The 27,819-nt window shown below is 36.4% G+C and overlaps 1 protein-coding gene across 4 annotated transcripts in view; it reads left to right on the top strand.

The window, feature by feature from the left end:
• Positions 1-27,819, top strand: part of SCAMP1 (secretory carrier membrane protein 1) — a 105,139-nt gene that overhangs the window by 35,168 nt on the left and 42,152 nt on the right. For all 4 annotated transcript variants that reach the window (XM_059916618.1, XM_059916617.1, XM_059916619.1 and 1 more), the window contains 4 exons: positions 9,499-9,597; positions 11,136-11,244; positions 13,436-13,564; positions 17,823-17,982. In XM_059916618.1, the coding sequence (XP_059772601.1) occupies positions 9,499-9,597; positions 11,136-11,244; positions 13,436-13,564; positions 17,823-17,982 (497 nt within the window). The remainder of the gene's footprint in view (positions 1-9,498; positions 9,598-11,135; positions 11,245-13,435; positions 13,565-17,822; positions 17,983-27,819) is intronic.

Here is a 27,819-nt window from a genome sequence, read left to right on the forward strand (position 1 = left end):
TAAGCACCAGGGCTTTCTGATGCAGGAGATCTATGAACACATTAAGAAACATTGCTTTAGACCTGAGTATACTTAGAAACATTATGGGTTCACAGATGGAAGAGAAAGAGCCAGGAAAAGCAAGGAGAAGTTTTCTTGAAGAGGTGTTTCGAATATGGAAGAAAACCAGGAAGGAGAACATATTTGTTGTATACGTGAGAAAGACAACTTGTGGACGTCTCATTCCTTGAAGGGATCTTATATGCTCATTTATTCAATAATGAAACACCTTTAGAACTTCAATGCAGAGAGCTCACTATATAACAGAAAAGTCTCTCCATAGTTGTATTTCTTTGATTGTTATAATGTTCTTAATTCTATTGAGTGAAAATATATCTTACTATAATTTTTAATCTGTTGATCCTGGTTGAGTTCTCCAAAGCCACACAGATAGGCAAACATAGTAATGTAATTTGTGTTAAAATATAAATAATTATAACCATGTAAAGTATAAAAGAATAACTTTTACAGAGATTTAAGAAATGTAGTCTGTTCCTAACTTGTGAAATTTCATCTGCCATGGGAGAAGGACGTACAGCCTTGCTCTGGCCGGAGCTCTGCCCCCGAGGTCACTCTCCTATTCTCCTGGCTCCTCTAAAGTTTTTTCTCTGTCTCCATCTTTGCACCTTCTGTACTTTTCTAAATACTTTAAGTTTTTCCCAGGGGCTGCCATAGCAGTGACAGACACAGTTTCAGGATTGTCAGGAGAAGAGTCTATCTTACTCTAGTACATCTAGGTGCACTAGAGTACTCTTTTTTTCTACAGATAGGTTGACTTTCCTTCTGTATCTGCAGTTTTGATGAGTGTAAAATGAAGATGATATACTCAGGAGTGTCCAATGAGGCAGAAAGATACCACTTCTTACATCTCAAATATTTCTTCTGGTACTAGTTTTCCTGTTCCTAAAGTAGAAGTTCCTTTAGTGAGGGTCTGTTGGTAGTAACTCTTTTAATATTTATAAATATTTATTATTTCACCTTAGTTCTCAAAAGCTAATTTCACTGGATTCAGAGGTCAGCATTGACAGTTACTTTCTCTCATCAGTTTGGCACATTCTACTTGGGATCCCATTGTTGCTGTAGAGAAAATAGCTGTCAGTCTTACTGGCATTCCTTTGTATAGGTATTGTGTCTTTCTTTCTTTTTTTTTTTTTTTTTTTCCTTTTTCTTCCAGTTTTATTGAGATATAATTGACATACGCCACTGTATAAATTTAAGGTGTGCAGCATAATTTGACTTACATAATTTGAATTCCCTGGTGGTCCAGTGGTTAGGACATTGCACTTCCAATGTAGGGGGCATAGGTTCAATCCCTGGTCAGGGAACTAAGATCCCGCATGCGGTGTGGCCAAAAAAAAAAAAAAATTGACTTACATCATGCATTGATTAGCACATCAAGTTTAGTGAATATTCATCTCATATAGATACAAAATGAAATAAATAGAAACAAATTTTTTCCTTGTGATGAGGAACTCTTAGGATTTACTCTCAACAACTTTCATATATAGCATACAGCAGTGTTAATTATATTCATCATGTTGTGCATAACAGCCCTAGTGCTTATTTATCTTACAACTGGGAGTTTGTACCTTTTGACTACTTTGATCCAATTCCCCGTCCCCCACCCCCTGCCTCTGGTAACCACAAACCTGATCTCTTTTTCTGTGTGTTTGTTTTTGAAGTATAATTGACCTACAACACTATTTTAGTTCCTGTTATGCAACATAGTGATTCAGTATTAAATGATCACCACAATAAGTCTAGTTACCATCTGTCACCACGTAAAGATATTACATAGTTATTGATTATATTCCCCACACTGTACATTTCATACCCTGACTCATATATTTTGTAGCTGGAAGTTTGGACCTCTTAATCTCCCTGACCTTTTTCTGTTTTCCCCCCCTCCCCCCTCCCCTCTGGCAACTGCCTGTTTGTCCTCTGTATTCATGAGTCTGTTTCTATTTTATTATGTTTGTTCATTTGTTTTGTTCTCTAGATTCCACATATAAATGAACTCATACTGTATTTGTCTTCCTCTGTCTGACTTATTTCACTTAGCATGCCAGCCTCTAGGTCCGTCCATTGTCACAAATGGCTAGATTTCATTCTTTTTTATGGCTGAGTAATATTCCATTCTATATATGTACTGCATCTTCTCTATCCATTCGTCTGTTGATGGTTCTGGGCCTTCTGGTGGGCTGGGCTGTGTCCCATGGGAGCTGGCCTACTGGTGGGCAGGGCCAGGTCCTGGCACTAATAAGCTAGAGAGAAGATTCCAGAATGGTGCTTGCCAGCACCAGTGTCCTCGTGACAGAATGAGCTCCCCAAAACGGCTGCCACCAGCGTCTATTGATATGTCCCCAGAGTGAGTCCCAGCTGCCTCCTCCCTCTCTGGGAGGCTCTTCAAGAAGTAAGTGGGTCGACCCAGGCTCCTTTCAATGACTGCTTTTGCCCTGGGTCTCAGAGCAGGTGACATTTCGTGTGAGCCCTTTGAGAGAGGGGTCTCCGTTTCCTACAGTGCTCTGTCTCTCCTGAAAGCAAGCCCTGTTGGCCTTCAAAGCCAAGTGTTCTAGGGGGCTCGTCCTCCCAGTGCAGGACTCCCAGGGTAGGGAGCCTGAGGTGGGGCTTGGACACCTCACTGCTCGGGGAGAACCTCTGCACTGTGATTATCCTCCCGTTTGTGGGTTGCCTACACAGGGGTGTGGGTCTTGACTATACTGCAACTCCGCCCGTGCCCCATGTCTTGCTGTGCCTCCTTCTTTATATCTTCAGTTGCAGAAGATCTTCTTTGCTGGTCTTCAGGTCATTTCATCAATATCTGCTCTGTAAATAGTTGTAATTTTGGTGAAGCTCATAGGAGGAGGTGAGCTGAAGGTCTTCCTACTCTCCCATCTTGGTCACACCCCCTTTCTCTTGATGGTTTTAAGATCTCTTATACTTAGGATTTGCTCTTTCACTATCGTGTGTCTAGGTGTTAACTTTTAAAACATCTGGTTTGGGTTTTGGAGTTTGGAGTCTGAGAATTAGTGTCCTCACGTTCCCTTTGAACACTGACTCTCCCTCATTCTCTCTGTTTGCTTCCTGTGGAACTCTCAATTGTACCTTCTCACTCTATTCTCATTTCTCTTAAGCTCTCATATTTTCCTTTTTTTTCGTCTTTCTGCTACATTCTGTGCAGTTTCTTTTTTTTTTTCTCCTTTTTTTTTTTTTTACATCTTTATTGGATTATAACGGCCCCACAATGTCACGCTAGTCTCTGCTGTACAACAGAGTGAATCAGCCTCATGTATACATATATCCCCTCCTTCCTGAACCTCCCTCCCACTCTCCCCATCCCACCTCTTTAGGGGGTCGCAAAGCACTGAGCTAATCTCCCTGTGCTATGCAGCAGCTTCCCACTAGCTATCTGTTTTACACATGGTAGTGTATATATGTCACTGCTACTCTCTCACTTCTTCCCAGCCTCCCCTTCCCCCCCGTGTCCTCAGGTACGTTCTCTACAACCTGTGCGGTTTCTTTAGACTCACTTCTGTTTCCCTAATTATCTCTTCATCTTTGTGTAGTCTTCTGTTTCACACTTGTCTATTAAATTTATAATTCTAATTATTATAGTTTTCATTTCTGTAAGTTCCATTTGTATCATTTTAAAAGATATTTGGTCAATTCTTATAGTCTCTTGTTGCTTAGTCATGCTTTTATTACCTTCTTTTATTTCTTTATTAAGCATATCTATTTTATATTTTGCATCTGATAATTCCAGTATCTCTGATCTTACTTTGTAGTTTGTATGTCTGTGGATCCTTGCTCATGGTGGCTTGCTTCCTTCTGTGTTTAAGTCATGAGCCAATGTTACTTGGAACTTGAGCTGTGAAAATTCTTTGAAGCCTGTTTTTTTTTTTTTAATTTTTATTTATTATTTTTGGCTGCGTTGGGTCTTCGTTGCTGCGCAGAGGCTTTCTCTAGTTGCGGCGAGCGGGGGCTACCCTTCGTTGCGGTGCGCGGGCTTCTCATTGCAGTGGCTTCCCTTGTTGCGGAACATGGGCTCTAGAGTACACGGGCTTCAGTAGATGCGGCGCGTGGGCTCAGTAGTTATGGCTCATGGGCTCTAGAGTGCAGGCTCAGTAGTTGTGGCACACAGGCTTAGTTGCTCCGCGGCATGTGGGATCTTCCCGGACCAGGGCTCGAACCCATGTCCCCTGCATTGGCAGGCGGATTCCTAACCACTGCGCCACCAGGGAAGCCCTGAAGCCTGGTTTTAAAGTGTGTTCCTCTACTTTTGCCAGGTACTTGAGGTCACTACCAACCTGGGATATCTGGAAATGAAAATTTCAACTTGGAATATTTTGTCTGTATTTTTAGTGTGAAACCTGGCCCCAAGTCTGCAAGGTGGTAGGTTTATGATTAGGAGTTCTCAGGGAAGATTTCTATTTTTTTTTTTTTTTTTCTCCTTCCTTATCCAGAGTCAAGGGCAAGACAGGCAAGTATTCATACTGTTTCTTTCTGTGAAGCTGCTTTTCTGCTTATCCACTGAGAATGTTGCTTTTTAGGAAGTCCTGGCTTTATGGGGTGATCACAGATTGATTTTACCTTATACGGACTCCCAAGCTTTGTCTCCAGCTTATTGAATCCTGGTGATTTTGTTAATGGCATGGCATCAAGGCTCTTCTTTGGATTTGTGGCTTTTCCTACTTTCTGCCCTCTCAGGATTTCCTATCAGCTTAGTCATGTATTTACAATATTATTTAAATGAAATTTGATTCAGCATTTTTAGGTACTGCGTATCAGGGGTGTCACTACAGATGTGTGGTCTGCTGTGTTGCCATACATGGAAGTGTTTAGTGGATTGTTTTAATTTTCTTTTTGTTCATATGTGCAGAAGTGAAAAGTTGGAAAAGAATTTGGAGCCATCATTAGAATAGGTCTTTCATAATTATGACAAGAGCTATACTTGGCTTGAGGTGGCTAATCAAGCATGTTGTGGCTGATGAAAATACTGGGTTCCAGAGCTGGACAAAGATTTAGCTTGCATTGACAAATTTGAAGAAATTGTCAGCTGTCAGGTTAATATCACTGGTATTAGAGATTTGTGCTTCTCCAATAATTCTCATCATTGCTATACCACAAGCAACTATTACCTCGAATATATCAAATACTAGCTCTAAACTAGCCTTCATTCTTATCTGGTAATTCTTTATACTTAATACTTCATTTGTTACTTAAAGCAGTAAAGAATTTATAGTATGGTTTCAACTGGGTGAATTCTTGAGTAATTTCTGTGTGCTTTTCCTGAAGTGTGCTGCCAGACTAACTTTGCCAGGCATTTTATTCGGTCATTGTTTTGTTGTTGCTACTTATCTAAACCAAGGGAGTGATACTTTAGGGCCATAATTTTCTAGTTGGAGAATAGTTAGGATTGATCAGCTTCAGTTTTTCTGCCTATTGATATGAAATATTGGAGTGGGGGAACAGGCAATTGGAATAGAGAATTTACAGTTCTTTCGGTGATAAAAATTATAGTGGAGATAAAAATACAAGAAAAAGCTTTACATCCCACTATTCAGCAACAATCACTGTTAACATATTGATACATTTTAAAATAAAAAATTGGGATTATACCGTATATACAGTTTTGTTTTATAACTTATAATTTTTTAATGTATTTATTTTATTTTTGGCTGCATGGGGTCTTGGTTGTGGCATGCGGGATCTTTTGTTGTGGTGCGCAGCTTCTCTCTAGTTGTGGCACGCGGGCTCAGTAGTTGTGCTCAGTAGTTGCGGCACGTGGGCTCTCTAGTTGTGGTGTGCGGGCTCCGGAGTGCATGGGCTCTGTAGTTGTGGCATGTGGGCTCTCTAGGTGTGGCTCGCATGCTTAGTAGTTGCGGCATGTGGGCTTAGTTGCCCCACGGCATGTGGGATCTTAGTTCCCCGACCAGGGATCGAACCCGCATCCCCTGCATTGGAAGGCAGATTCTTAATCACTGGACCACCAGGGAAGTCCCATAACTTATAACTGATACAAGCTTTCCCCATTTCATATTCTTTCAAAACTTTTAAATAGCTGCATAATATAGTCTCTTATGGGTGGATCATAATTTATCAATTTGTCTATATTTTATCTACTCTTGGACATTTGGGGGTATTTCTAACTTTTTTTTGCTTTTACAAATAATGCTGTAGGGAGTATTTTGGCATACACACATTTGTGCATACCTTGGATTATTTCTGTATATTTTTTAAGAGTAGCTATTTATGGGGCTTCCCTGGTGGCACAGTGGTTAAGAATCCACCTGCCAATGCAGGGGACACGGGTTCGAGCCCTGGTCTGGGAAGATCCCACACACTGTGGAGCAACTAAGCCCGTGCGCCACAACTACTGAGCCTGTGATCTAGAGCCCGCGAGCCACAACTACTGAGCCCATGTGCCACAACTACTGAAGCCCGCATGTCCAGAGCCCGTGCTCCACAACAAGAGAAGCCAATGCAATGAGAAGCCCGTGCACAGCAACGAAGAGTAGCCCCCGCTTGCTGCAACTAGAGAAAGCCCACACACAGCAATGAACCCAATGCAGCCAAAAAAAAAAATATATATATATATATTTATTAAAAAAAAGAGAAGAGTAGCTATTTATGGGTCATAGTGTATAAATACTTAAATGGCTCTTAAACACGATGTCAAATTGTGCTCCAGGATTATTATATGAACTAGTTTATATTCCCATTATCAGTGTGTGAGAAATACCCATTTTACCACATCTTTCCCAAAATGTGGTAGTAGTCTTATGGTAATAATCATTTAAAAAATAAATTAGGTGAAAGTTGCATTTCTTTGATTACTGGTGAGGTTGACATTTTGAATATATTTTTTGTTTTTATAAATTTTTTTATTAATTAATTTATTTTTGTCTGCGTTGGGTCTTCGTTGCTGTGTGTGGGCTTTCTTCTAGTTGCGGTGAGCGGGGGCTACTCTTCGTTGCGGTGTGCGGGCTTCTCATTGAGGTGGCTTCTCTTGTTGCGGAGCACGGGCTCTAGGCGCGCGGGCTTCAGTAGTTGTGGCATGCAGGCTCAGTATTTGTGGCTCACAGGCTCTAGAGTGCAGGCTCAGTAGTTGTGGCGCATGGGCTTAGTTGCTCCGCGGCATGTGGGATCTTCCTGGACCAGGGCTCGAACCCATGTCCCCTGCATTGGCAGGTGGATTCTTAACCACTGCCCCACCAGGGAAGTCCAGTCGTCTATATTCTATGTACTGTATTATTTCTAATATCTTTATAGTTTCCTTGTTTTTTTCTTTTTGCATTGAACTTTAATCCATTTGGAATTTATTCTGATAAGATATGGGATCTGATTTTTTTTTTCTCCCAAACATTTAAATAATTGTCTCAGCACCATTTATTGATATCTTTTCTTTTCCCACTGATTTGAAAAACTATCTTGATCATATGCTTTAATTTTTATATACATCATCATTGTGTATATACAGTGATGAGTGATATGTCACTGTTTTTTTATATTTCTTGATTACTAGTGAGGTTGAACCATTAGTTCATATGTTTATTGGCCATTCCTGTTTTCTCTTCTTTGTTTTGCCTGTTCAGATATTTTGCCCATTTTCCTATTAGTAGTTTGTATTTTTATGGATTTGTAACAGTTCTTCCTGTACTCTGAGTAGCAATTTTTTTGGTTAAATCTATTATAACCAATTTTTCCCAGTCTGTGATTTGACTTTTCACTTTGACAAATTCAACTATACTGAAATTTAATAACAATCTTAACTTTATGGTTTATGTGCTTGCTAACCTTAATTTTACAAATACTTATTGATCATTTACTGTGTTCCAGGCACTGTTTTAGGTACTTGGGATACATCATAGATAGGATACACAAAGATTTCTATAGCTTATATTTGAGAAGCTCTGTGTACCCTGAGTTCATGAAAATATTCATGTATATTTTTTTCCTAAAAGTGCTTAAATTTTGCTTTTTCACTTTTAAGTCATTCATCCACCTGGAATTTATTTTTGTATGTAATGTCAAGTAGGAAATCTAGTTTAATTGTTCCATCTGGTTAACCGGTTATCTCAGAACCATTTATTGACTAATACATTATTTCTCCACTGTTTTGTGGTGTGACCTCTGTTGGGTATCAAGTTTTTGGGGGTTTGTTTCTGTCTCCCTACTGTTTATTGGTGTATTTCTTATCTTTGGCATCTGTACCACACTGTTTATTACTATATTAAGTCTTGATATTATAGGTCTGCCTACCTTATTTACTCTTCTTCAGAATTGTTTGACCTATTCTTAGCTCTTGGCATTTCCATATGAATTTTAGAATCAGCTGTACTCCATTTATATCTTTGGTTGTGTTTGGCTTCCTTTTCAGGGCTGCTGTTTGCTGTGTCAGAATAAAATCAAGCTGCATTGGTGGTGTCTTCTGACTTTAATAGTTCTTCTGATCTTTGAACTTCCCTTTGCAGCTGCTTGCTTGTATGTTTTCTCTTTTTTTTTTTTTTCTTTTCTTTTCCTTTCCCTTTCTTCTTGTCCTCTCTTTCTTATGGCCATTTTAAAGAATGCTTACAATTATTTTCTAACTGAAAAAAAGTAGTATAATGGGGAGAGAAGGCAATTAATAGAGAAGTGTATAAAGCAAAAGGTGCAAATCCCTTTGATAGTTTGCTAAGACATCCCAGATATTTTTCTGGACATATACAAATGTGTGTTCATAAAAGAAAAAAATTTGGTCATATGTGTGCTGTTCTGTAGTTGGCTTTATTTCATTTAGTATTTAAAAGGGCATTCTCCTGTAGAACTAACTAATTCCTTTTGATGACTGCATTGTATGTATATATAGTAATTTAACCAGTTCCCCTTTGATGGATTTGTAGATATCTACCTACTTTTTGCACTTGCAGCTACTTTCACGTACTGTTGATCGTCACTGGCAAAGTGGAGGTTGTGCAGTTTATTTTCCATCTCCCTAATGTCTCCCCTCTTATTCTTTTCAAGGAGTATTAGTGGGGTTCTGCCCAGGACCTCTCCTATTTACTTTTTAAGGGCACTGACACATAGCTTTGTTAGGTGGGAAGAGTTGACAGCCTAGTTGACAGTTAACCTTGGTGTAAATTCTTCAGTTTGGTGCTATCTGTATTTTACTAAAAAACATACTTGAAGGTTTTTTGTTTTCGTTGTGTTTTGTTTTGAATGCGTAGTGTTCCGGAGGAGAGTGCTACCAGTGCCGTGTTAGAGGTAGCAGCCACATTGAAGAGTTAAGAAATGCGTGAGCTTGAGAAAATGGAGATGGTGAGCTTCACTAGCTCTTTACCACACACTGGATTATGAGAATTCAGGGGAGGAAGTGAGGCAGTTCTTGCCATTTTGGTCTTTATTGGTGTTACACTTTTGGAAAGAAGTTGAAGTTGGATTTCTATGTTACGTAATTTGTCCTTTTCTTAATCTTCCTAGCCTCCACCGGGCAATGTGAAAATGCCTAACGTACCCAGTACACAACCAGCAATAATGAAACCAACAGAGGAACATCCGGCTTATACACAGATTGCAAAGGTTAGTTCATGTTACATGTGTAAATTCATATTGGAAATTACAATATCAATAACATTTGCTTTCAGAGCAAAATAATTCTTTGTATAGTGCATTCCTCATTGTTTAATTTTTAACTCACTTTTGAGTCTGGGTTAGCTAGCTTCTCAATCCTATAATACTCATACCTCTTTTTCAGCTTATAGCATTTGCTTTACTCCATTATTAGCAGTTATTGAATTCATACATCATCTTGATGTATAATTTGTGTGGAGAAATTTTTATTGCTTTTGGTCTCACGTTTTAACGCACAATTTCATTAAAGTAACAATGATATATCAATAGATATTATTGGAAGAGAGTTATGATGGCTAAGCAAAGCACAGTGGTAGGAAGTAGGAGGTGGCAGACATACCAAGAAAAAAGGAGGTGAATAGGATGCCTGGTATTACATGAAGTCAGATGGAGTTATAAACCAGAATTTCTTAACCATATCCTCCTCTCACTTCATTATCTTATGAAATATAAGATATTATATAATATTCCTGCAGTGGGAACCTTATGTACCATTTAACCCAGTTCATAAGAGCCAATTCAGTTGCCCTTTTCTCCATCTGTCTCTTTTCCTCAGCTGTTCTCTTTGTCTCAGTCCCTCACTCTCGTTTAGGCACAGAGTTCACCTTAATTTCATTTTCCCAATTACCTTACAATTTTTTTTTTAACATCTTTATTGGAGTATAATTGCTTTACAATGGTGTGTTAGTTTCTGCTGTATAACAAAGTGAATCAGCTATACATATACATATATCCCCATATCTCCTCCCTCTTGCGTCTCCCTCCCACCCTCCCTATCCCACCCCTCTAGGTGGTCACAAAGCACCAAGCTGATCTCCCTGTGCTATGCGGCTGCTTCCCAGTAGCTATCGATTTTACATTTGGTAGTGTATATATGTCCATGACACTCTCTCACTTCATCCCAGCTTACCCTTCCACCTCCCTGTGTCCTCAAGTCCTACCTTAGGATTTTTTTTTTTTTCTCACCCAATTATTCTTTTTTTTTTTTTTTAACATCTTCATTGGAGTATAATTGCTTTACAATGGTGTGTTAGTTTATGCTTTATAACAAAGTGAATCAGTTATACATATGTTCCCATATCTCTTCCCTCTTGCATCTCCCTCCCTCCCACCCTCCCTATCCCACCCCTCTAGGTGGTCACAAAGCACCGAGCTGATCTCCCTGGGCTATGCGGCTGCTTCCCACTAGCTATCTATTTTACGTTTCTACCTTAGGATTTTAACTGCTTTTACTGAGAGAATTTTTTCTTGTCCTAATGGGCCCAACATTTCTACTGTGGGTTTTCATAACCAAAAGGCCAAAATGGGCCAGATATTTCCATAGTATTTTCTGAAACTGTAATCTTTAGTGAATTCCTATATTGTGGAAAGAGCATTTGAATTAGGTTTCTAGCATAGTAGAGAAGTAGGAGTATAGTAGAAGTAGAAGTAGAAATGTTACTGTATTTTATACTGCTGACAACGTATTCCCTTATTTTTTTGTTTAGGAGCATGCCTTGGCCCAAGCTGAACTTCTTAAACGCCAGGAAGAACTAGAAAGAAAAGCAGCAGAATTAGATCGTCGAGAACGAGAAATGCAAAATCTCAGTCAACACGGTAATATCCAAAGAAGTTTCAAATAAAAATAACTTTAAAATTCTTTAAAATAGGCCTGCACTAGCTCTAGATCATTTGGTTTGTGGATAAAACTCTGCCCTGTTATTCTAGCAAGGAGGTCAGACATGGCAGATTTCCTACCTGATGTTCTGTGGCTCTCTGATCTTGACTGATTTACAAAGTGTTTTGATAGATTAGAACAGTGTTAGCCTCTGAATGCAAATATGGTGATTTTGGTTTATTGTAAGGTGAGGAGTCTTTGATTCTGCTCTTGGGCCTTTACCTCGGTCTGTTAAAGCTTTATGAGTACGTGGGAGTGTGCCCTATGTTTGACTGCATTTAACTCTTAACTTCTGGTTTATTCAGACCAGCTTCAAATTAATCTGCCCCTGTCCTCACAAGTATATCCGTATATGTCAAACCATGTTAAAAAAAAAAACAAAAAAACAAAAAGCATCTGTGGTGAGGTGACTCTAGGAAGCCTGGGGTATTCTGATGATGCCAAAGAAATAAGTAAGTGGTGAGTTTTGATTATGTCCTATGAAATTCATTCACGCTGTGACTATCAAAGGTCACTTCAAGGGAGTAGCTTAGGGAAAGCTAGCAAGTCTCTGGGTAAGAAGGGATGAGAGAACTAGGTAAGTCATTGTGAGTATGTCTGGATAGTGATGGAGTGACAATGTTAGGACAGTGATAACATTCAGTGATACTGAACTATTTCTTCCTTATCCTGGAATGTGTAAGTCTAGGGCCTCATGAGGACACATTTATCCTGGGCCATTTTCTTGCTTGCAACATCAGAGACAGCATCTGTGAAAGGAGAAACTAGAGGTTTAATTGAGATCAATGTTTCTAAAATACGTGTAACGAAAATCTGTCCTGTTCCCTTAGCTTTGACTAATACAAATTACTTCTGTGAGAGATGTTTTAGTAAATGAAGTAGTTATGAAGTGTGGTAAATTAGGAGACTTGCCGTATGTTATACACTTAAGTACTTTTCATCTGTTAGCTCATTTCATCCTCAGTACAATTCTGTAAGGGTGGTGAGTTCTTCTCACTTTACAGATGTGGAAGCAAAGTCTACAGCAGGTTGAATAAGTTGCCCAAGGCCTCCTAGCCAGTAAGTGTCTAGGTGCTTCTATTGATAGTTTCAGAGCCTTTGTTCTTTACTACTCTTCTCTGCTTCTCGAGTAGTATGAGACTTGTATGAGAAATGAAAGAACAACATGTAGTTTGAAAAGAATGATAAAACAGTGGAGACATGTTGGGAAGAATCAGAAATAGAGGACGCTTTTTTCCCACTATGAAGAATTTCCTGGCCTATGAAAAAGTATGTAAAATCTAATCTTTGAAAGTGTGGGATATAATATCTAAAATGAGAAAATGGCCTTTAGGTGCTATTTTTACTCTCTGTTTTCAATGTTTTGACTTCTTCTTTAACTTATTTTTTTATTTCCCCACACCACTTCCCAAGCCTTATTTTCAGTCTAGTTTCTTTAAATAGACACATTTTCTCTCCTTACAGTTGGAATTTGTTTTTTCTCTAGGTTTTTGAAGGTGCTATAATTCCTCAGCTTCTTTCTCATGACTGTTTTGTGTTTTCACATAGTTTTATGCTTTCCTTACATGTGTCTTTTGGACGTTATTTTTTTCAGACTTGGAGATTTCCAAATTTGATTCTTTGGTACTGGTTATCTTATGTCTCTTTATGGAGTTAACAGGAGAAAACTTGAAAGATTCAGAAGCTGGTCTTCCCTCTCCACATGCGTTAGGAGTTATATTTAAAGATTGAAGACTTGGAGGAGGAAATTTTTAGAGACTTAAAAACTTCATGGCCTTCATGTGAGAGCCAGAGTCTTGGGACTTTGAAATAAATCTCTTTTTAGGGCAGAGTCACAGGATACGTCCCTGTGCTCTTTTTTCTTTTCTTGTTTCAACTTACATAAGTGGTATGACACTGGAAAATTATTTTACCATGTAATGAGTTCTAACTTGATATTCTGGGAAAATTTTTAAAAATAAAAATCTTGGTTTTCAGAGTTGTAGGAATGTAGAGATACAGTGTTATGTTTTTGAAACACCTATTAAAAGAATAGATAATATTCTTCTTTATTATGAAACAAATAATTACATGTAAAAAGAATAGCACATATTTGTCCTTATATAAATAACTTTGTTTTTTTATTTGCAGGCAGAAAAAACAATTGGCCACCTCTTCCTGACAATTTTCCTGTGGGACCTTGTTTCTATCAGGATTTTTCTGTAGACATTCCTGTAGAATTCCAAAAGACAGTAAAGATTATGTACTACTTATGGATGTGTGAGTATAGAACAAATTATATATTTATTTGAAAAAGTTTATATTTTATTTTCAAAATCCACTTTTTTAAAACTCATGTAAGGGTAGTATCATAAATTGGTCTTTTCCTATAGATATTTTAATTTTGAGTGAATCATGTCATATTTAGGTATGTCAAAATTGTATACTATGTGACAATCTAAGTTCTTAGCTGAGGAAGACCTATATATTGAGAACTGGTATTCTTTTGAGGAAGGGACTTCCCTATCATACAGTAGAATTTTCAATGATCCTTTCTCCCTGCAAAATGTTATCAAGGCAATATTTGCTTTGAAAAAATTACTCATATGATTTTTATGCAAATGAAGGCTATTAAAGCATTATGACTTTTTAAAAGGGGGCATAACATATTGAAATATTATAAACTATTTTTCTTAGAGCTTTGAGCACAATTTACTTTTCATTTTCGAGTGGTGAGGAATACTTTTATTACTGAAAGTGCCTAATTAATATAGGATGTTTCATTAAATAGAAAGTTAGGACATACATTTTAGGCTGTGATGTTCACATTGCTTTGAATATAATTATGACACATGGAATATTAAAACTAAATGTCCAGCTGTTACCAGTTTTTTGTATGTACGCAGAATTCCCACTTATTCTGTTGCATTTTTATTCCAAACAGCAGTCTCAGCCCCATTTAACGTCACTGTGTCCGTAGGAGAGGTAGCTGTCATGACTTCTCATCTGCACAGTTGCTGGGTTAATGGACACATCGTGGAGTAAACTCTCGTTGGAGGAAATTTGTGTGTTCTTACTGTATGATTAGGGAGCCTCCCTCCACCAAGTATATGAGATCATTTTCCTCAAAATCTTTTAGGAGTATTCTTCACATTTGTGAAGCTGCTTTGGAAAATGAGAAGTGATTCCTTATGGATAGTACATTTTTAACTCTTAGTTTCTTTTGAGTTATGTTGTTAATCTGATTTCTTTGGTTAATCCTGAGTGTCAGTAGTATTACATATTTTTATTTTTAAAGGTTTTGATTCCATATATGTCCATACTAAACAACTCGTATTTTATTTAATCAATATATCATAAAATATCAGCAGCTTATAAAATAATTAATTTCTTAATGAGCAGAAATTGGCCTCACATTTTAAGTATAAGTTCTTTGACTTTAGTGAAAAAACATATTTTAAATGGGGGAGATGGGTGTTGGAAGAAAATTCTATAAGGAATTTAGTAAATAGAGATTGAATGGGGAAGATGATTAATTTGAACTGAATGGCTAACTGCTTTACCAATGCTGATTGTTTCAAAATAGGTCTGTTTTGTCTTAGAAATATATAACTTTCTGAGGTTCTTAGAAATAATATAATTGCCTATAGTTTTTCCTAGCCCTATTCAGTTGGCAGATCTGTTAACTGTATTCAAAGAGGGCTCAAGATTCCATCCAGTTAAGGTTCCAATTTGAAGAAGCATTACCTGGAATAAAGTAAGATCTAGTGCTAGTTCAGAACTATCTCTAAATTTCATAAAATATAGGTTGTTTTAATAAATTATTTTCAAGAAGTGTCATCTTGTTACTGATTTTGGAGTTGACTAATGCTTTCACATTGTACTAATAATTATAACAAGAGATAACATTTATGGAGGATTTATCAATACTTTGTATCAGGCACAGATCTAATCACTTTATATACATTATGTTATTAAATCTTAACCATGTTATGAAGCAGCTACTATATTATCTAGTTTTATAGATTGGGAAACTAAAGCTTAGAGAATTTGAAGTAACTTGTCCAAGATTACACAGCAAGTAAGGTTGGGGTTGGATAGCTTGACTCTAGATCCCAGAGTCTAGATTTCCATGTTATACCACCTACAAAGTACCAAAATAAAGAAGTAATTTACATTTTAAACCCAAATATATGGTTTCAAAGGTACCTTACCTGAAGCAAATAATTTTTACTCTAAAGGAACTGAAGCAATTAGAAATACTGCTATGAAATGAATCTCAACCTCTTTGAGTATACTCTTGAATTTAAAGAGAAAGAAAAAAAAATCCAGCTACATTAAAGACCACTTAGTGAGGAAGATAATATATTGTCCTAAATTTGTTTATTTTAGGTATCTATATTGTAATGCAGAACTTAGCAAGAAGAGTGATAGTTGCAAATTTAGATTCTAGTGATAGTTGGAAATTTAGGTCTGCTAATACCAGATTTGAGTGCTTAATAAAGCAAATTGAAATTTTATAAGAAGGAGGTTCATTCAACTTGGAAATCATGTAAACGAAATGGCCTAAAATTTTCTTTAGTGTTTTACCTACACTTGGAATCCACCAAGTGGATTGGAATTGGATTGAAATTAGCAACGTAGAATCATGCATTTCATATTACCTTGCCTTTCTGTGTGTTTTTTGATCTCTGTGTAAGTGGACTGATTGTTTAGTAAGTAACCCTAGACGTTTACTCTTCATTGGGGTACAAATAAATGACCTATTATTGATCATGGTTGTTGGTTACTATGAAAACACATGTAGAAAAAATTTTAATAGATTACACAAAATTTAATTGATATTTTTATCTATACGTGGAAGAATTTTTGTGAACTTTAAAATACACATACCGATATAGTCTGTCTTTTTTTTCTTAAGCAGATTAGGAGATAAACCTTGAAAAGTTATTTCTTTGGAGGTTGAAATTTGAGTTAGAATGTTCTGAACATTTAAAACATTTTTAGGCAATTGGATGCCATTTAATATTACAGAATAATATCTCACAATCTCTTGAATTCTGTTTTTAAGCGCTTAACAGAACTACTTTTATTTCTAGGCAAAGGATTTTGAGTAAATTTATTAGTAAGCTAGCTTTCATGAGTTAGAAATCCTAATGGGAATAAGTAAGAGTCTTTCCTGTGTAGTAGAATGGGGTGGAATTTTAAAGCTGGAAGAGCTCCTGCATTTCTCCCGTTGAAAAATTGAAATGCACAGAGGTTGATTAGCTCGATATTATGTCACTATAACCCAGGTGTTTTCATTCCTCCTCTGGAGCTCTTTCTCTTTCTGTGGAGTTTGTGTGTTTATCTGGTTGTTAGATGAGAGCAAATTTAGAGGCATCCTAGAATGTGTTTATACCTTGTTTCATTAAGTATTAATTTTATTTGATTAATAATTTAAAGAGATTTTAAAGGTTTTTTTAATGTATGTTGATTTTTAAAATTTACATTCACTAGGTTTTCCCTTTGTTATTTTTAATTAAAGTAGTAGCTTGTTGGTATATTTTTATTGTATCGGTAGTTTACATTAAACAGTATTTTAACTTTTGAAATAATTTATTTCTTGTAATAAATTCAGCCTGTGAATAAATTAAAAAAAATTCTTTAAAAAGTTATTAATTATAATGGGTAAATGTTGTTCTTTAGGATCATAGTGTCCTTAGATGTTACTCAGATTTTTGGGTTTTAGTCTGTCAGGGAAAGTAATTACTAACAATATAGGAAGAATTTGCCAAGATCTATTTGTGTTAACGAAAAGAAAGATCTGCCACAGCAGGTAAAGAGCATCATAGTAAACTTTTTTTTTTTTTAAGTAAGTGTAATCCTCTACCAGAACATTGTTTTTAATCCCAGGACCTTAAATAGTGGACAGCTTTATGAAGATGAGTTAATAATCTTTATAGATTGACTGTATAGTCACTGGAAGTTTCTGCTGTGTTAGTATGTTTAGTCCAATGATTCTAATTAATTTTGTTGCTTAAAAATGTTACAGTGAGATTGTGCAGGGCACTTCTCTATTTTCTCTTCTCTTGTGTAGTTCACACTGCGAGGAGCCTGCAGCCCCATTCTGTAAAAATTATAGTCCTGAGTGTAGGATCTTTTTCCTCTAAGTCCTGGTTCTTTTCCTGGCAGCCACTATTTTTCTGCTTGGGCCTTGAATCAAGAGACACGACACATGTCATCACATGTTTCCTTCCCAGGGGAGAATCCCTTAAGGTTGTGCGTCTCTGGTTTAGCTGTGTAATTGCCCATTAGGGGAGGGCCAAAAGAATTTTTGCCAAACAGTGCATGTATTAGGACTCTTCTACCTGTGAATACTCTGTTTTCAAATCAAATGTGTAAGAAATAGCAACAATGTTTTGAAAAATACTAAATGGAAACATGAGGTAGAATACACTTGCTCTTAGGAAGTATTTTTTCATTTATAATTCTTGTTGAATGAACACATAAATTGAATGTAAACATTTCTTTTCTATTTTGTTTTTTGATTCCACAGTCCATGCTGTAACACTGTTTCTAAATATCTTCGGATGCTTGGCTTGGTTTTGTGTTGATCCTCCAAGAGGGGTTGATTTTGGATTGAGTATCCTGTGGTTCTTGCTTTTTACTCCTTGTTCATTTGTCTGTTGGTACAGACCACTTTACGGAGCTTTCAGGTAAAATGTGTGTACTTTAAAATATGCTCTTTAAAACCTGTGAAGTAAACAATTTGTAGTACACCTTAAAGGGAAAAGTGACATATTTTCATTTTTCAGATTTTTTATTATTGTATAATATACCTTCAGAAAAGTCCATATATAACATCTCTGTGTATTAAGTCTGTATATAACATGCTCGTGTATTCATTTGACTTTGTAACAAATAATATCCCATTCTTTTCTCCCACTTGAGAAAAAGATCAAACATGAAAATGAATGAGGGAAAAATGAGAACAATCTTAGGTCTTAATATTTGTAAAAGATTCTATTCCATATGATACACTTGACTTTAAAGAAAATTTTACTTTTTATTCTCCCCTTCAGAAAAAATCGGAAGTGGTGATTACAGCCTAATTTTTAAATGAACCTAGGTAGCCTAGGTAAGGGTGAATATACATGTGATATTTAAAGTGAGTCACTTTTCACCTAGCAACTTGGTAATTATTTTCTGTGTAAATTCATTTTTGGTTTTTCAAAATTCAGTAACGTTTTAAAACTGTTTAGACTATAAGATTAACTATACTACTTTGCATGGTATATTTTAATCAATGGTTAGGATTAACATTTCTTAAATGCATGTTCTGTGGGGTATTACTAGGTGTTGTAGAAAAAAAAGTTCATTAGCTTAAGTCTGGGAACAGTGGGGATAATAAAATTAAATAATAAGGTTCTTCATTTCAGAATTTCTTAGACTTCTTTAAGAGCCTTGTGTGCTTTGTGATATGACCATGAAACCATTATTTGTGCGTGTGTGTTGAGTACCTTGTTGGACTCTTGCTTTAGGAAATAAACATTGGGAAATGCTGATTTAGATGATAGCCCTAGATGAGTCCATGTATTCAATTGTTTATCAACTTATTTGAGTAAACTCATTTATGAATAACAAACCTCTTTCAACTCTCGTGTATGAGGAGCAGCATTACTAGGAAATAGGCATGTATTGTGCAGATGATATATTAGGGAAATTAGAGGGCCACGTTCAGTTGTTTAACTTTCTTTTTTCTATTTGAACAAAAAATTTCTTTGATTATTCAGAATGTGTATCACCACCCCCATCTCCCAAAGCCCTGCCAAATGAAATGAGAAACGCAGATATGTAAACAGAAAACAAAATAGAAGGAAAAGGGGGAAGATTAGGGAATTTGGAGAAAAAAGATGTCATTCAACAGAAAACTAAATTGGTTAGAAATGGAATGAAGGGAAGAAAATAGATGGGAGGAGGGAAAGGGAGGAAAATTTTTGGATCTAATGGAACGTGAGAGGTTGGTTGTCAAGGAATGGGGAGGAGCACCCCTATAGATGTAGGTTGGAGAAGAATAAAAGAGACCTATTTACTCCTTGCGTGAACAGGAGAGTTACTGCTGCTCTTTTCCTTGTTATCTAAGTCTGGCTCACAAAGTTTTTTAATTTTTAATTTTTTGACATGTGGCCTCTGCTTGCCTACTTCCATCATGTTACCAGTGTATCTGTAATGATGCTTGTGGGTGGGAATGGGGATGTCTTTGAGACTTTGAAAATGACCTGAAACTAGAGACTTTGAATTTTAAGCCTTCTGTGACAAATGTAGCCAGAACAAACTATAAAAAGCCAGTTTTCTGCCATTTATTACTTGAAGTCACTTGGTTCCTTTTATTCCCTTTCTTTGCCAGTGGAAATAAAAATGCTTTGTGGAACATTTTTACTTCTGGCATTATTAACCCCTGGGCTAAATTCTTAGCTGCATCTCAACCCTTTAGAGTATATGTATCACGAATATGTTAATTATCTGGGCTTTACTGTTTGGAGCAGAACTGAGAGGAATAGTTTTTTTAGGGGAAAGTTGAAAGTATTTTAAATCATTAATTAATATACCTTCTCAGTGTATAACTTTGGCATTTTCTTCACCCAGATTGCCAGTGGTTTCTTCTGAAATATCTGGTAAAGTTTTTTAAACATTTACTGATGACAGATTTCTCCCTTAAATATGGAGATCTTAAACCAGATACATTGGATATGACTATTTATATTAAATACAGGGTTTTAAATAGACTTTACGTATTCACATAAGTGCTTTATTTGAGATCGATTTTGACAGGGATTACTGCCTTTTGAGAAGGGGCAGAGTCACAGGATGTGCAAGTGTTTCATATTCTGTTTCAAGACTGATGATTAAGAAATGAAACACAAGCATCTGAACATATTACGTAAGTCAGTAGAAAATGGGTAACTAAAATCTTTTAGGCCAGATTCACGTATTTCTTAAAAGAAGTTGTTATTGAAAGCATTTAGTTTTTATTAATCAGACTCTGGAGTGAAACTAAAGTGCTTTTTGAAAGTTTTTCAAGTTTTATTCTTCTCTGGCTAATGATGTATTTGCCTCTATTGCCATATTTAAATACCTACTGTGAACTTGATTTCTTCAGGTTTCCCTAGAAGTGAAGAAAAAGAATGGTAAGCAATAAGAAAAACATGGCAGGGATTGATTTTAGAATAAACCAGTCATTGCAAGCATACAAGTTAGAGGGACATTAGATCTGAGAATGTGATCAGATTTTTTTTTTAGTTGTCCGGTGAATTTTTTTTTCCCCTCCTTGTAGATAGGTGGTAATTCCAAGTTTCTAGAGTAGCTGTTAGCTTTGTCGTGGGGTGCTGAAAATAACTAGAGGGCATATTAGGAAGTCTTTATTCTAGAATGATCAGTTCTTTGTTCTTTGTCCCTTAGTCAGTTGAAGTTGCATTTTTAATTGCCATATATAGTTTATCTCCTTCTTTGCCTCCCTGTTGACCCATAGTCTAAAAGTAAATCCTTTTTAAAGGTTAATAGTTAACTTTGTTATCAAGAATTTGTTGTAGTTTGCTTAATAACATGATGGCTGAGTAAACCTTCTTTGTATATTAACTCTTAAGCTGGGAAGAAAAATATAATTGTTTTAACTGAATTATAAAATGCCTTTAGATTGAGTTAAAGTATTTGCTAATAGCTTTAGAGCCTACTGAAAAAATTTAAAGCTTCATGTAAGTGATTATAATCAATAATCTCATATACTAAATCATACTGATAATTACATTTAATGATTTTAAAATGTGATAAAGGTTGATTCTCTTTAGGAATAATCATTTTAAAATTAGTTATCATGCATGAGAAGTTGGTTTTCCAGTGTCATCTGAGTTTCTGTTTCAGTATTTCATTTGCAAGTTTGTTATTGAGTTCACTTGATGCTCTTAGGGAGATGTTAAGATAAATAACTTATGATTGCAAAGCAGTTAGAAAATAAGTACCTAAGGTTAAATTAATCACTCACTGAATACAGACAGTATATATTAGGCTGGAGATACAAAGAAGACATGGTACTTGCCCTGTAGAAATATATAATATATAAATGAGTTTAAAAGTAGGCATTACTGAAACTTTGGCTAGTAGAATTTATACATTAAAACAGAGTAATATTCAAACACCCCCAAAATTTGAAATACAGAGTAATTTAATACTGACATCATACCTGTGATATATCTCTAAATAGAAGATTAGTTATTTTCAAGTGAGTCTTCTTGGATTATCTTTTTGAGGACTTAGTTTTTAATAAACATTCTTCTCTGAAATCAGAAAAAAAAAAACCCAAAAACCTTGTTTTTACTAGAACCATTGAAATATCAGAATGTCCATGAAAAAGATGAGTTTTAAACTGTATAAAATACTGTCCTATATGAATGACTTCTCTTAGTGTTACTAAACCAAACTTGGGTCCACTCACCTGTGTGCAGTAAAGCCAATCTACTGACACCGGGTTGTGGTGAAGGAAAGTGCAGCATTTATTGTAAAGGTACCATACAAGGAGAATGGGTGGCTCATGCTCAAAAACCTCTGAACTCCCTGAAGTGTTTCAGCAAAACATTTTGAAAGGCCAGGTGAGGGAAGGATGTCCCAGGGTATGTGATCAGCTCATACACAATTCTCTGACTGGTTGTTGGTGACATAACAGGGGTTAACGTTATCAATCCTTAGGCGCCAGTAGGTCTGGGGCCTACATGCTCATGCTTGTCAAGTAGTTAATTTCTTCTATTTGGCGGTAGTTTTAGCATCTATAAAACAACCCCAGAAGTGTGCATCAGATATTATTATCTAGGTACTTCAGAGAGGAGCTATAGTGGAAGATATGAGGGAATGAATGGTCTGTCCCAGGAAGGCCCCATAGGGTCCTGCTCAGTTACATTAGTTTTCAACCAAGAAGCTCCTTTTACTGATATATGCAAAGGACTTTGACCTCCCTGAATTAATCCCATTGCCTGAATCTGAAGGAGAATTTTATAGAGAAGTTTCAAGCATATGTGCTTTTAAAAGTTAGGTTTATTAGGTATCAGAATTAAACGTAGAGTTGTCATTTTGTCATTTACATATTTTTAAAAAGACTAACTTTGTTCTTAATTTTATGCTTCCACAAATCACCAAGCCTTATGTAAATACTTTAAAATATTAGGTAATTACTAATGAAGCAGTGTTTTGTTGAAAAAGTATGCTTATTGGAAACAGACTGAGAAAGGGTTAGAATTCTGGCTTCCCCACTTAAAAGCTGTATGCTGTTATGAAAATGCAGTAAAACCTCTCAGTGCCTCAGATTTTTGAGTGTAAATTGGGCATAACATTTGCAGAGTTGATAAGAAGATTAGAGATAATATGTGCAAAATATTTGTCTTTAAAGGTGGTCAACAATTGGTAGCTGGAATGTTTTATTTTTTTGTTTTAGGTTTTATCATTTACTTTTGATGATCCATAAAACTGTTACTTGTTATGTTATTTTTTGTTGCTTTTAGTTCATTGTTCTTTGGTACCCCAGTCTAACCTGGAGGAAATCATAATGTACACTAAAGTGTATGTAGGTTCTTTGTATTGCTTGATAAAAATAAACTTTAAAAAATGTTGTCTGGAGCAGAAGCAAGAAAAACTACAGTCCTGCAGCCTGTGGAACAAAAACCACATTCACAGAAAGATAGACGAGATAAAAAGGGAGAGGGCTATGTACCAGATGAAGGAACAAGATAAAACCCCAGAAAAACAACTAAATGAAGTGGAGATAGGCAACCTTCCAGAAAAAGAATTCAGAATAATGATAGTGAAGGTGATCCAGGACCTCGGAAAAAGAATGGAGGCAAAGATCGAGAAGATGCAAGAAATGTTTAACAAAGACCTAGAAGAATTAAAGAACAAACAAACAGAGATGAACAATAGAGTAACTGAAATGAAAACTACACTAGAAGGAATCAGTAGCAGAATAACTGAGGCAGAAGAACGGATAAGTGACCTGGAAGACAGAATGGTGGAATTCACTGCTGTGGAACAGACTAAAGAAAAAAGAATGAAAAGAAATGAAGACAGCCTAAGAGACCTCTGGGACAACATTAAATGCAACAACATTTGCATTATAGGGGTCCCAGAAGGAGAAGAGAGAGAGAAAGGACCCGAGAAAATATTTGAAGAGACTATAGTCGAAAACTTCCCTAACATGGGAAAGGAAATAGCCACCCAAGTCCAGGAAGCGCGGAGAGTCCCATACAGGATAAACCCAAGGAGAAACACGCTGAGACACATAGTAATCAAACTGGCAAAAGTTAAAGACAAAGAAAAATTGAAAGCAGCAAGGGAAAAATGACAAATAACATACAAGGGAACTCCCATAAGGTTAACAGCTGATTTCTCAGCAGAAGCTCTACAAGCCAGAAGGGAGTGGCACGATATACTTAAAGTGATGAAAGGGAAGAACCTACAGTCAAGATTACTGTACCCGACAACGATCTCATTTAGATTTGATGGAGAAATCAAAAGCTTTACAGACAAGCAAAAGCTAAGAGAATTCAGCACCACCAAACCAGCTCTACAACAAATGCTAAAGGAACTTCTCTAAGTGGGAAACACAAGAGAAGGAAAGGACCTGCAAAAACAAACCCAAAACAATTAAGAAACTGGTCATAGGAACATACATATCGATAATTACCTTAAACGTGAATGGATTAAATGCTCCAACCAAAAGACACAGGCTTGCTGAATGGACACAAAAACAAGACCCATATATATGCTGTCTACAAGAGACCCACTTCAGACCTAGGGACACATACAGACTGAAAGTGAGGGGATGGAAAAAGATATTCCATGCATAAAATAGACTTTAAAATAAAAAATGTTACAAGAGACAGGGAAGGACACTACATAATGATCAAGGGATCAATCCAAGAAGAAGATGTAACAGTTATAAATATATATGTACCCAGCATAGGAGCACCTCAATACATAAGGCAACTGCTAACAGCTATAAAAGAGGAAATCGACAGTAACACAATAATAGTGGGGGACTTTAACACCTCACTTACACCAGTGGACAGAACATCCAAACAGAAAATTAATAAGGAAACACAAGCTTTAAATGACACAATAGACCAGATAGATTTAATTGATATTTATAGGACATTGCATCCAAAAACAGCAGATTACACTTCTCAAGTGCATGGAACATTCTCCAGGATAGATTGCATCTTGGGTCACAAATCAAGCCTCAGTAAATTTAAGAAAACTGAAATCATATCAAGCATCTTTTCTGACCACAACACTATGATATTAGAAATCAGTTACAGGGGAAAAACATAAAAAACACAAACACATGGAGGCTAAACAATACGTTACTAAATAACCAAGAGATCACTGAAGCAATCAAAGGGGAAGTCAGAAAATACCTAGAGACAAATGACAATGAAAACACGATGATCCAAAACCTATGGGATGCAACAAAAGCAGTTCTAGGAGGGAAGTTTATAGCTATACAAGCCTACATCAAGAAACAAGAAAAATCTAACATTACACCTAAAGGAACTAGAGAAAGAAGAACAAACAAAACCCAAAGTTAACAGAAGAAAAGAAATCATAAAGATCAGAACAGAAATAAATGAAATAGAAACAAAGAAAACCATAACAAAGATCAATAAAACTAAAAGCTGGTTCTTTGAGAATAAACAAAATTGATAGGCCTTTAGCCAGACTCATCAAGAAAAAGAGGGAGAGGACTCAAATCAATAAAATTAGAAGTGAAAAAGGAGAAGTTACAAGAGACACTGCAGAAATACAAACCATCCTAAGAGACTACTACAAGCAACTCTATGCCAATAAAATGGACAACCTGGAAGAAATGGACACATTCTTAGAAAGGTATAACCTTCCAAGACTGAACCAGGAAGAAATAGAAAATATGAGCAGACCAATCACAAGTAATGAAACTGTGATTAAAAATCTTCCAACAAACAAAAGTCCAGGACCAGATGACTTCACAGGTGAATTCTATCAAACATTTAGGGAAGAGCTAACACCCATCCTTCTCAAACTCTTCCAAAAAGTTGTGGAGGAAGGAACACTCCGAAACTCATTCTATGAGGCCAACATCACCTTGATAGCAAAACCAGACAAAGATACTACAAAAATAGAAAATTACAGACCAATATCACTGATGAATATAGATGCAAAAATCCTCAACAAAATACTAGCAAACAGAATCCAACAACACAGTAAAAGGATCATACACCATGATGAAGTGGGATTTATCCCAGGGATGCAAGGATTCTTCAATACACTCAGATCAATGTGATACACCATATTAACAAATTGAAGAATAAAAACCATATGATCATCTCAAGATGCAGAAAAAGATTTTGACAAAATTCAACACCCATTTATGATAAAAACTCTCCAGAAAGTGGGCCTAGAGGGAACTTACCTCAACATAATAAAGGCCATATACGACAAACCCACAGCAAACATCATTCTCAATGGTGAAAAACTGAAAGCACTTCCTCTAAGATCAGGAACAAGACGAGGATATCCTCTCTCACCACTATTATTCAACATAGTTTTGGAAGTCCTAGCCATGGCAGTCAGAGAAGAAAAAGAAAAGGAATACCAATTGGAAAAGAAGAGGTAAAACTGTCACTGTTTGCAGATGACATGATACTATACACAGAGAATCCTAAAGATGCCACCAGCAAACTACTAGAGCTAATCAATGAATTTGGTAAAGTTGCGGGATACAAAATTAAGGCACAGAAATCTCTTGCATTCCTATACACTAATGATGAAAAATCTGAAAGAGAAATTAAGGAAACACTCCCATTTACCAGTGCAACAAAAAGAATAAAATACCTAGGAATAAACCTACCTAGGGAGACAAAAGACCAGTATGTAGAAAACTATAAGACACTGATGAAAGAAATTAAAGATGATACCAACAGATGGAGAGATATACCATGTTCTTGGATTGGAAGAATCAATATTGTGAAAATGACTGTACTACCCAAAGCAATCTACAGATTCAATGCAATCCCTATCAAATTACCAATGGCATTTTTTACGGAACTAGAACAAAAAATCTTAATATTTGTATGGAGACACAAAAGACCCCGAAAGCAGTCTTGAGGGGAAAAATGGAGCTGGAGGAATCAGACTCCCTGACTTCAGACTCTACTACAAAGCTACAGTAATCAAGACAATATGGTACTGGCACAAAAACAGAAACATAGATCAATGGAACAAGATAGAAAGCCCAGAGATGAAACCACGCACCTATGGTCAACTAATCTATGACAAAGGAGGCAAGGATATACAATGGAGATAAGACAGTCTCTTCAATAAGTGTTGCTGGGAAAACTGGGCAGCTACATGAAAAGAATGAAATTAGAACACTCCCTAACACCATACACAAAAATAAACTCAAAATGGATTAGAGACCTAAATGTAAGACCGGACACTATAAAACTCTTAGAGGAAAACTTAGGAAGAACACTCTTTGACCTAAATCACAGCAAGATCTTTTTTGATCCACCTCGTAGAGTAATGGAAATAAAAACAAAAATAAACAGATGGGACGTAATGAAACTTCAAAGCTTTTGCATAGCAAAGGAAACCATAAACAAGATGAAAAGACAACCCTCAGAATGGGAGAAAATATTTGCAAACGAATCAACAGACAAAGGATTAATCTCCAAAATATATAAACAGCTCATGCGGCTCAGTATTAAAAAACAAACAACCCAATCCAAAAATGGGCAGAACACCTAAATAGACATTTCTCCAAAGAAGACATACAGATGGCCAAGAAGCACATGAAAAGCTGCTCAACATCACTATTTATTAGAGAAATGCAAATGAAAACTACAATGAGGTATCACCTCACACCAGTTAGAATGGGCATCATCAGAAAATCTGCAAACAACAAATGCTAGAGAGGGTGTGGAGAAAAGGGAACTCTTTTGCACTGTTGGTGGGAATGTAAATTGATACAGCCACTATGGAGAACAGTATGGAGGTTCCTTAAAAAACTAAAAATAGAATTACCATAAGACCCAGCAGTCCCACTACTGGGCATATACCCAGAGAAAACCATAATTCAAAAAGACACATGCACCCCAATGTTCACTGCAGCAGTATTTACAATAGCCGGGTCATGGAAGCAACCTAAATGCCCATCGACAGATGAATGTATAAAGAAGATGTGGTACATATATACAATGGAGTATTACTCAGCCATGAAAAGGAACGAAATTGGGTCATTTTTTGAGATGTGCATGGATCTAGAGAGTGTCATACAGAGTGAAGTAAGTCAGAAAGAGAAGAACAAATATTGTATGTTAATGCATATATGTGGAACCTAGAAAAATGGTACAGATGAACCGGTTTGCAGGGCAGAACTTGAGACACAGTTGTAGAGAACAAACGTATGGATACCAAGGGGGGAAAGCGGCAGGGGATGGTAGTGGTGGTGTGATGAATTGGGCGATTGGGATTGA

This window comes from Balaenoptera ricei, chromosome 3 (genome assembly GCF_028023285.1).
Source record: "Balaenoptera ricei isolate mBalRic1 chromosome 3, mBalRic1.hap2, whole genome shotgun sequence".
Lineage (NCBI taxonomy): Eukaryota > Metazoa > Chordata > Mammalia > Artiodactyla > Balaenopteridae > Balaenoptera > Balaenoptera ricei.